The following is an 11,107-nucleotide window of genomic DNA, read 5'->3' on the forward strand; positions in this document are numbered from 1 at the left end:
GCGTTGGAATTGCTGACTGACCCTTACTGCATAGGCTTAGTAATGAGTTACTCAACATGGATGAACCATGAATAGTGGGGGAAGGGAATTACCAAAAGCAGTAGCTGGGGAAGATAAAGTTTTAACGACTATATTCTATTCTCGGATTTCACACCATCCATTTCAGTAACTTTCACCTGAGCCCTGGGAGTAAGCAGCTGTCTTGTCCCTTGTCACTGCTTTTTGATCTGTCCTTCAGGTGGTGAGCAGTAATACTGTATGTTTGTATTGAGTGGCAATCATTTTTTAACTGTTCTCTCTCTCTCTTTTCTTCAATGCTGTCAATTGTAGGATAACAAGGTGAGTACCTATCATTATACAGCATTCTTTTAGCTCCTGTCTCTGTCCCTCCCTACCTTTCAGGGTCTTCTCCAAAGTATCCAGTTTTGCAGGTTTCATCCTGTAGAGCCTTGTAGCTCTGAGCAGCCCAAATTTTGCTGTCAGGTTGAACCATGTGCTCTCGCAGCATCTGCCCTCACAGCGTCTGCCTGTTAGACCAAGTATGAATGGAACAGTCCCAGGGCCTGGACCAGTGCTAAAGCCTGGCTGGCCATATGGAGACTAAGCAGCTGGGTCTGCCTAATGTTGGTTTTCCTAGTTGCTGCCAAGGTCTCACTGATCCCTGATGGAGCTGCACTGTACAGGATGTTGAAGCGAGACTTGTTTCTAGTGCCGTAAGATCATAGTGGGCTGAGTGTGGCTTCCAGCACAAAGCTGCTGTCCAGGCAAATTTCAGTGTGTGTGCCTCTCCCAAATACAGTACCCACTGCTCGCCCAGCCTTCCTGCTTGTCCCCATTGGGCTCCCTCACTCTGCCATTGGTCCCCTCTCTAGCCTCCCCAACTTGAGGCAATGCACTGTTTAATCCAGAACTGTTTATAGTGTGTAACCAGTCTCAGAGTCTCAAGATCTTTTTTAAATGCTAATTGGTCACGCTGTATATAGGGTTGAATGGTTACCCTCAGAAAGCAGCGATATCTGAAACACAGGCCGTCTGAACGCAGGCTCTGCTGTTTTACCGAAAGCTGTTCTACAAGGGCTTTCCTGCCTGGTTCACCCAGGCTGTATCATTAGTTAGTAACCGCTTGGTGAACTGTACCATCTCTGTTTATTTCCTTGTTTACTGTGTTATTTCTTTCCCCTCTCCCACGTTGTACTGGACGCTGCAGACGATGAAGATCAGGAAGCATCCCTACCTGCTGGAGACTATATGGATGGACAAGTACAAGTTTGACGAGGCTGAGAGACTGTTCCATGAGGGCCAGCAGGCCTCTGCTGCCAGTGCTGTGGTACAGGCTGCACAGGAGGCTGAGTTGGCATCGCTTACCTGGGCTGGGGCTGCGGAGGATGGTCAGCAAGAGCAAGAGGTGGGAAGGAAGCAACGGAGGAAGCGATCTCCACGTGCTTGGCCAGAAGAGGTGGAGAGTTCATGCCAGCTGGAGATGAAGCCGCTGCCTGAAGCTTCTGGTCCAGAGCCAGTGAAGGACACAATAACCAACACCAAAGCAGTTGGCAGGGATATCATACTCGGCCGTGAGACACGCTCTCTAGTCGCCTGGCATCAACTGGTTCATGGTGTCTGGCTCAACAAGAGCACTTTCGATGAGGCCGAACGTCTGTTCATCATACGGTCACAAGGCCACAGCATCCCACGTTCCCTCCCCATCCCAACCTCTGGGGTCACTGCAGCTCCAAAGCTGTGGGCAACTCCAGACGAAGGTTACGTCAGTGCCACCCCTGCCACCCCCATCACTCCTGGCTTCCCCACTGGAGGAGACCCCAGTTCTCTGGTCAATGGCATGTTCCCAAATGCCAGCCCGCGCCCGTTGGAACTCCAGTTTTGGCTGGAAAAGCCACTGTACGATGATGCGGAGCGACTCTACCATGAGAGGCTGCATGGTGACCCAGCCAGAGTCAAAGAAGGCTGTCCCCAGACAATGGGACAAAGGCCCCCTGCCCCAAGCCTTGCTAATGCCCATCAGAATACCACACGCTGCTTGCTGCCCCCAGTAAATGAGGATCCTCTGGCAGCTGCCCGGCACCTTGTTCATGAGGACAGTGAGCCAGTGTGGTTCAATAAACCCATGTACGATGATGCCGAGTTACGCTATCACCTGGCTCGAATCCGGAGAGCTGCTGACCAGCCTCAGAAGCTTGAACCATTGCAGGCACCATCAGTGGAGAGAGCTGCTCCTGCACCTCGTTGTCTGAGGCTCCACGATAAGTAGGCTTGACTCATATTGAATATTTCCTAACCATTCCCCCTGCTTTTAGCCGTGCATTTGGTTTTGCTTTTGAGCCACTCTTCAGCATGCGTTGGATCTGATTTGGCTTTGAGTCCGTAGTAAATTCTTGTGAAGTAGGGCCAACTCTGTTAAGTTGAGTGGAAGTGCGTGGCATCATATCTGCCGCTAGTCAATCAGACACTTAATATCACCGAGTCCCAGCCGAACCTTGTTGGATCTGTGTAGCGGGTGTGTTCTGGATGGTCATTTCTGACCTCCACATGAAGATCCAGCCACAGGGATTGGGGGGTGTAATAGAATTCAGAGGCAGTTGTGTGCATTGGTTGTGAGGTGAATTTTCTCTGAGGTAGAACGTGCGTGTTGCCAATTTTTAGTTTCTGGTCTTTGCACTAAGAGGTTGTGAGAGTCTTGGGTCACTTGTGAGGGAGTGATCTGACCTAGGGACTCAGACTGTAATGGAGTAATGAGGGTGAAGCCCAGTTGTTTTACATTTACCATTGTATTGGATGCAGGTAGGGGGCTGTCATGCTGTATTCTAAAATAATGACAAGTACGGTAGGGGATTTGTTGCTACGTTTAATTCCATGCGTTCTTATGTTTTCTTAATGTAGCGTTCCTACATGCCATTAATTTTATTTTCATTCCTGCCCTGTGGTACATTTTTCAATGGGGTGTGGGCATAACAAACAATTGCCAGAATTTGTTGTATATCCCTAAAATACCCCGTTTAGAGGGCAGTTAAGAGTCAACCACATTGCTGTGGGTCTGGAGTCACATGTAAGACAGACCAGGTAAGGATGGCAAATTTCCTTTCCTAAAGGACATTAATGAATCAGAGGGTTTTTACGATAATCTACATAATGGTTTCATGGTCACCATCACAGAGACTAGCTTGTAATGCCAAATTTATTCATTGAATTTAAGTTCCACCCTAGCCCTGGTTGCATTGAGAGGGTTTTGGTGGGTTTTTCTGAACTGCTGTTTGATGTGCCCACGTGTGGTGGTAGGGCTGGAGCCTTCTAGACAGCCCCTTTCAAACCCATAACTATTTTCATCTAGGAGGACAGGGGCAGCAGATACATAGGAACACCACCACCTGCAAGCCTCCTTTCAAGCCACTCACCATCCTGATTTGGAAACATGTTGCTGTTCGTTTACTGTCGCTGGGTCAAAATCCTGGAATTCCCTCCTGAAGGGCTTTGTGGGTCAACCTACAGCGCATGAACTGCAGCAGTTCAAGAAGGCAGCTTATTGCCACCTTGTCAAGGGCAAATAGGGGTGGGGCAAAAAAAGTTGGCCCAGCTAGCAATGCCCATATCCTGTGAATGAATTTTTAAAAAGCCTTGACTAAGACAGAGTGGGTAAGGACAGTAACTTTCCTTTCCTAAAGGTGCATTGGCAAACCAGTTGAATATTTAGGATAATCTGACAGTTTCCCAATCACTTGTACTTAGAGCACTGTTCTTTGTTTAGACCTGAATAAAAATTTTTAAACTGTTTTGTTGGATCTGAAATCACATCTCTGGCTTATCAGTCTAAATTGTGGTTCAGTAGCATGACCAATGCACTACTGTCCAAAGAATTTAATAAAAAGTGCAGAATGTGGCCATTTGGTTTATGTCAACTCTTTTGAAGAACGATCCATTCATCCTCCTCCTTTGTTAATTGTCCACCTCCCTACAATCATTGTTCTGATACCCTCTATGCAAATCACATTAGATGAGTCAAACATCTGCTATCCTATCATCCTGTAAATTTATGCCAGGGATTCTTGAAACTGAACTTGCCCCACCTGTTGTTTGTCAGTGCTTTTTGTCCTCAATTCTGTCAGTTCCGTAATATTTTTGTTTCCTAATACCCCTGCCACCTCGGGCCTTTCCTGCAGGGTGAAGCCTGTTGGTTCATGCTGCCCATGAATGGAATGCGTGTTTGTTGGTGCTGGCTTGTTCTTTCCCCTGCGTCTGCATATGCGCGCTCACACCAATATCTATGCTGTGTATGATAAACCCACTGGTAGCAGACAATTCATTCATCAAGGGATGACTGTTTGTGGCACAAGGAATAGAAAGACAACACTGAGAGCCCAGCAGTGCCTTCAACAGGTTCTGATGTAGGACACAGCCCAAAATGTTACCCCAGTCTCCCTTTCCAATGCCCTCAGTCCTTTTTCATCCCATTCACGTCAAATGGAATCCCGTTTGTTCTGCTCCTTATTTTGTGAATTACTTTAAATATTGCATGGTTTCACTGTTACTGTCTGTAAATTTGTCTAAACCTTTTCCCACCGGCCGTAACCTAGGTACAGCAACCAAAATTACTCACCCCGGCAATTTTAAAATGAGCGTCTCTTAATGACTGCTTTGATGCGCAGGTGGCTGATATCTACTTAACAGGCACAGTGAACTTCCTATAATTCAAATAGTGCTTTGAACAGCATGCTCCCTGGCTAACCACTTCTCCCAAGCCCCTGTCTGTCTCAGTTAATCGGGCTGAGAAGAATGAATGAGTGAGTGAGCATACCTCAGAGGAGGTCGAGTGTTTGGCTGCAGCTCAGTCGTGTTGCTTTGGCAAGTGAAGATGTGTTGGTATTTTCTGGGAGTGGGGAGGTGAAGAGGACTGCATGTACAGGGTGGGGTGTTCCTGACTCCCAGGACAGGCTGTTGGGGGATACCCTAGAGGACTAGCTTCCTGCTGCTCATTTCACTTGTTACAGCATGTATATCAGCTGCATGTTGCATGATTCTTGGCTCTTTTGTAGCACTGTTTAGTTTTTCTTTTGCTGCTGCTTTATAAAGGGAAACGTGGGGTGAGGGGAAGTCATCACTCTTGCAGAACCAGTGTGATTTGGCATCTTGCTGGATTAGGGGAGTCGGGTGGACGTGTTAGGTAAAGTCACCATACTCTTACCAGACTGTAGGGCTGCTCTCCTCATTAGAGAGAGACGACTGATGGTGGTTTGACATGAGGGTCACCATGCCACAGGTGAGGGGAGAGGTTGAGCAGGAAAGTCCTTCATGGTAATCACAGTAGGAATTAAACCCACACTGTTGGTGTCCATCTGCATTGCAAACCAGCCATCTGAGCTAAACTGACCCCTTACAAGGTTCTGAGGATAGTGGAACCCACACAAATAAAGTAAGAGCCAGGTCAAGTTGGATTTTCCTCTGCTCAAGAGGATGGGGTGGTTGATGGTAGGTCTTTGGAAGCTCCTGTCATTTCTGTTATAAAGCTCACTGTAGAGATATGGAGCTCCCTTATGAGGTGAGCTGTGTATGCCATCTCACCACCATTTTGTTTTGATGTTGAGGAGACAGTGCATAATTGTGTATTAAATATGTTATAATTTATTTAACTCCTTTAGTTATTATACAGTGCATTGAGGGAACAACAAATCTGTATTAGAATTAGGCAACACTGACGTAAGACAAAGAGCAAATACCCCTGCCCGAACCCTCGTATTGAGCTATCATCTTCCAGTCTGCTGATAGTGATGTGTAAATGTTGTGAACGGTATATCTTTACTGTGTCTGACTGTACCTGTTGTCTACCTTCCCACCTTACAGAACAATGGCAGTTAACTTTCTTGCTGAGGAAAAGATCTGGTTCGATAAATACAAGTATGATGATGCTGAGATGCAATATTACGTTAAACTCAACAGCCCAGTCACTGGCAAAGTACAGAATTCACCAGCTGTGCAGGTATGTTATAAAGCATTAGTATTAACCCCTTACGTTTTGTAACATTGTTTTAGAAACCTACCTCGTTTAGTCAATGATTGACATTATTAACCCTTCAAGTAGCAAATGTCTTGCTGTTTTTGTATTCACTCATGGGACGTGGGCATTGCTGACTGGCCAGCATTTATTGCCCATCCCTAGTTGCCCTTTGGAAGGTGGTAGTGAGCTGCCTTCTTGAGCCACTGCTTGTCAGTGTTTTCTGTTTTAAGAGTTGACTTGATCCTGTGATCTACTGATCCATATGACCTACCACTGTTAAAAAGGTCGTGTCAAAATGTGGCTGTTTTGATTGAAAACAGAAACACGCACAGCACATCAGTCAGTGGCTGAAGATGAACAGCTTGATACTTTAGCTTGTAACTCCTTATATTTTTCTTATTGGGTGCTGGATGCTCTGCATTGCTTTCCCATATTTACTGCTTTTTAATTCCTATCAAAACTTTCTTTACCTCCCCAGCAGGTCTGACTGCATTGGTAAGCTCAATAGATGTCAACAGCCCAAACATTTTTGATGTAAAACACCAAGAACTTATATGTAATAGCACTTAATAACAGAGAAAAGCATCTTACGGTGCCTAGATATTAAGCAGTTTTTATACTGAGCCACAAAATGAGATATCAGATAGCAGGTGATCAAAAGCTTGGCTTTGATCACTAGATCTTGAGAGTTAGATTTTTAAAGAAGAAGACAGAAAGTTTTAAATGGTGATATCAGAACATTTCCAACATGCTGTCAGGCACCTGGGAGCCCTGACTGCCACCAAGGGCTGAGGACTATTTCGGCTGTGATTGGCTTGATGGATTGCGCAGCAATGTTTTGTCAGATTTTGCGACAAGCAGCACTCAAAGGAGTGTCCAAAACACAATCCTGTCGTCTTTGTGCTTACATTTCCAATTCTGTTCATCTCATTGACTGGAGAAATGTGGAATTTCCTTTGAATTCAAACCTAAAGTGGCATTTTTCTCTGTGATTCACACCAACAAATTGCACAGTGGTAATGTTTGGACTCTCTTGCTGTCCCTTCTCCTGGAGCTAATGAGACAAAAGTTGTCTTGTATAGTAAGAAACTTTACACACGTCCTCAAAAATAACTGCTGTCTTCTGTTTAGTCTTGATACCAAATTCCAGCTTTGTCACTGCAGTGTTCCTCGTGCCATAGAACAAGTGTTGGGGATGAGGACTGTTGTTTCAGCTGCACTGGTTGATTGTACCAGATGGCTGCAGATTTACTTCCTTGTATCTTGTTGTCCTGAATAACAACTAACATACAATATGTAGTGATTATGACAAGGTCAGTCAGGTGGAACCTAATAGAATGAGTTCCCTGATTAGGGCTTTTAACCTGGTCCAATCAGGGAGCCTTGGCTGACAGATATAAACAGGAGTGTCAGAGGTTCTGTTGACCCTGTGAGCTGGGGAAGCTGGACCAGTGTCAAGTATGCACGTGGAAGAAAAGTGTGACTTGGTAACTGAATATCAGCCTCTGTGGAGTTTTTTCAGTGGCAATGAGAGAGAAAAATATGCTCCTGAAGAAATTCTCTCTCAGCATAGTCTTTGAGTTGCGGGTGAGTGGGGAGCATCATGCTGTTATTTGGGAAGCTTGACATGTTCAATCTGCTGTCGAAGACTGGGCCCGGTATGTGGAAGGAATGCGTTATTATTTCTGGGCAAATGACATTAGGGCAGATGAAAAACAACGGGTAATTCTCCTGACAGTTTGTGGACCCGTAGCTTTTTTAGCTATTAGGAGCCTCCCAGTTCCTCAGGCACCAGATACTAAAACCTTTCAAGAGTTGATGGATTTAGTTAAGGAATATTATGACCCCAAGTCTCTTCTAATTCTGAGACGCTATCGGTTTCACTGGGCAGTTCAAGAAACATGCGAAATCCGTATCGGGATTTTTGACAAGGTTAAGATACTTGGCAGAGGCATGTGACTTTCGTTTAACCCTTAATGAGATGCTGAGAGATAGTTCAGGTGGAATTCAGCGATGGGTTCTCATTCTGTGTGTGTGTGCAATTACAAATTGGAACACTGTCCAGGGAGGCCAAGTAACAATTGTGGATTCCTTGAGCTGCCTCATGCTACCAGGTACACCACCAGTGGTACTGCCATTGAAAGAGTTCGTTCTGATTTTAAACTTTCTGGACATCCTTCCGGTCTCTGCTGACAATATCAGACTGTGGATGCAAAAAGATCCAGTCCTGGCAAAACTAAAACAGTTCATGATGATGGGGAAACAAAAGGAAACAACTAGAATTGAAATATTTTTGGACCCGGCAAGATCAGATCACTGTAGACGATGGCATTTTATTATGGGGAGCAAGAGTGATTGTCCCAAGCAAAGGTCACTCCCAGATCCCGGCTGAACTCCTCCAGGGGTGTTCAAAATGAAGATATTGGTGAGAGGTTATGTCTGGTGGCCAGGATTGGATGCTGACATAGCTGTGTTGGTAGGCCAGTGCCCAGAGTGCCAACAAGGACAAAAATTACCGCCAGCACCTCTCCTATGTTTGTGGAAATGGCCGGGTAAACTCTGGACTCAGTTACACATTGACTGTGCCGGTCCTTTCATGGACTCAATGTTCTTAGTCATTGTGGATGCCCATTCAAAGTGGCTGGACACGCACGGAGTTCATTCATCAAATGTGAGGATGACGCTAGACAAACTGTGAGCATGTTTTTCAATACATGACCTCCCGGTCACAGACAACGGGCCATCGTTTACCAACAGGGAATTTGAGTATTTCCTAAAGTCGAATGATATTTGGCATATAAGGACAGCTCTGTACTATACGTCATCCAAAGGTCGGCGGAAAGAGCAGTCCAAACTTTGAAGGCAGGCTTAAAGAAACAGTCTACAGCTTCACTAGATACCAACTGTCCTCATTCCTGTTTGATTATCAGATCACCCCTCGCGCAACTGCAGGGATAGCTCCAGTAGAGTCAGGGAGGACTCCGCATCAGGTTAAATCAGATTTTCCCGGACCTGGGTGAAACGGCATCAATAAAGGCAGTGCCAGACACACGACTCCACTAAGCAGGAGAGTTTACTTAAGGGGGTGAAGTTTGCTGATCCTTCAAAATGGCCCTGCATGCTAAGAGGCATGGTCGATGTGAGGTCAGGTCCCATGACGTACAAAGTTCAGGTTGATTAAATGGTCCTGCACAAGCATGTGGACAACATGAAAGCTGCAAGCTCGCAAACAGGGCAGGAGCAAAACATACCCACCCCTCAGAACAACCAGAAATGCTGTTGGAACCATGGGTTCTCCCTGTACGTCTAGTGTTGAAGAAACCTTGGAGTCTTAAGATGGACATGGTGCATGTTGCAGCTTCAAAGCATTTACTGCCTGAAGAAGAGACAGGGTGCAATCTGGTACAACTCTGTCTGTATCCGATGCTGAGACAGAGGAACCATAGGTGATGTGAAAACACAATCGCGTTTCTGAAAAAAAAGAGATATTTTGACAAATATCCCATAGTTGTTGAATCCGGTTGTGGAATTATTGATTCAGGGTTTTCCTTGGTTAACATCTCTGGGTGTGACTGCAGAGCTTTTTTCATTGCACTTCCAGACATTGAATGGCCATTTTTAATCATTGTAATGATGCAGGAGTCACTGATGTGGTCAACGACATTCCCTCCAAGCTACTTACAGCCGCTTTGATGTTCTGCCACTGCGATGGGCATTGACACACTAATTACAACATTAACTTATACCTACGATGGTCACTACTGCACACAGGCCTCGGAGGCCCGCACAGCTGATTAGAAAATTAAAGGGAATGCTGATGGAAAGAGTTTATTGCCCATTCCTAGTTGCATCTGAGGAGATAATGGACAAATTCCTCTTTGAACCCAAGCAGTCCCTGAGGCAAACAGGCTTCTTCTGGTGCTATTTTGGGAAAGGTTCCAAGATTTTTGACTTCGGGTCAATGAATGACTGAATAATTGTGGCAGAGTCAGTTGCTGAGAGGCAGGTTCCAGCCTAATGATTGTGAAGTGGGCTTGCCATGACCAAAGTCCCTGTCTGGCCCTGGGTTTAATGACAAAAGTAAACTTGGATGTTTGGGTCCTTTTTGTGTATTAGTCCTTACTCTATGCTGAAATCCAGTGGGTGAAATTGGGGCTGGAAGATAGTTGGAACAAGATGTAAGAACACTTACTTGTATTCAGTTTGGTAACAGTTGCTAGGATATACTATGTGCCCATGCTGTTTGGGGTGGAGTTACATGTGGTGGTGGTTCACTGTGGTCTGTTAGCCTGATAGTTGTGGTGCTCCCTTTTCTGCCTGTGAGGTATTTCTGGTTCTTGTTACAGTTGTGCATGGGGCAAAGAGGTGAGGAGGGGTAAGGCTGTGTTTTAAGATCTCGAGCCTCTGATGGAACACGTGGAACTTGCCCAATCTCCATGGCAGTCTCTGTTACCTGGAACTAGAGGCAGCTGAGTTGGCAGGTATGCGGGGATTGTCACTGGGCCTGGACGAGGTCAGGTCCCTCACTCGATCACCGTTCAAATAAAACTCACCCGATGAAAGGTTAAACTCAAAGAAGCACTGGAGTTATTCTAAATTTTTGATCATTCATAACATTGCAACAAAGAACTCTAGATTGAGAGGTCCCAGTGGAAGAAAACTGTGTGCTTTCCAAACCTGGTGCCAGGAAACAAAAACAAAGTTGCTGGAAAAGCTCAGCAGGTCTGGTACCATCTGTGAAGGAAAAAACAGAGTTAACGTTTCGGGTCTGGTAACCCTTCCTCGGAACCAGTGTCAGGAAACATGATCAGTGTCAATTTCCCCAGAGCTCAGCATGGAGACTCTTAAACATGGCGGCAAGTTCCACATTGTTACTAGCCAAAAGAATTTCTGATGTAGGAGTGATTGGGTCCCTGCAGCATGGTTATTACATCGAACATTGATCTGAGTTAATAGCTGAATGTACTGAAGTTATTTTTTTAGACAAGATCAGAAATCACATGACCTCCGGTTGTAGTCCAACAGGTTTATTTGAAAACAGAAACTTTCATAGCCTCAGAGATAGTAGGAACTGCAGATGCTGGAGAATCTGAGATAACAAGGTGA

At 45.4% G+C, this 11,107-nt stretch overlaps 2 protein-coding genes across 4 annotated transcripts in view; both read left to right on the forward strand.

Moving 5' to 3' along the window:
• naprt (nicotinate phosphoribosyltransferase) overlaps nt 1-11,107 on the forward strand; it is a 113,899-nt gene that overhangs the window by 38,115 nt on the left and 64,677 nt on the right. The gene's annotated exons all lie outside the window — the stretch shown is intronic.
• eef1db (eukaryotic translation elongation factor 1 delta b (guanine nucleotide exchange protein)) overlaps nt 1,011-11,107 on the forward strand; it is a 26,974-nt gene continuing 16,877 nt past the window's right edge. For 2 of the 3 annotated variants that reach the window (XM_048610860.1, XM_048610872.1), the window contains exons 1-2: nt 1,211-2,262; nt 5,848-5,983. In XM_048610860.1, the coding sequence (XP_048466817.1) occupies nt 1,211-2,262; nt 5,848-5,983 (1,188 nt within the window). Of the gene's footprint in view, nt 2,263-5,847; nt 5,984-11,107 lie in introns of all 3 variants that reach the window. The other variant, XM_048610864.1, reaches the window with a different exon arrangement.

This window comes from Rhincodon typus, chromosome 2 (assembly GCF_021869965.1).
Source record: "Rhincodon typus isolate 14 chromosome 2, sRhiTyp1.1, whole genome shotgun sequence".
Taxonomy (NCBI): Eukaryota; Metazoa; Chordata; class Chondrichthyes; order Orectolobiformes; family Rhincodontidae; genus Rhincodon; species Rhincodon typus.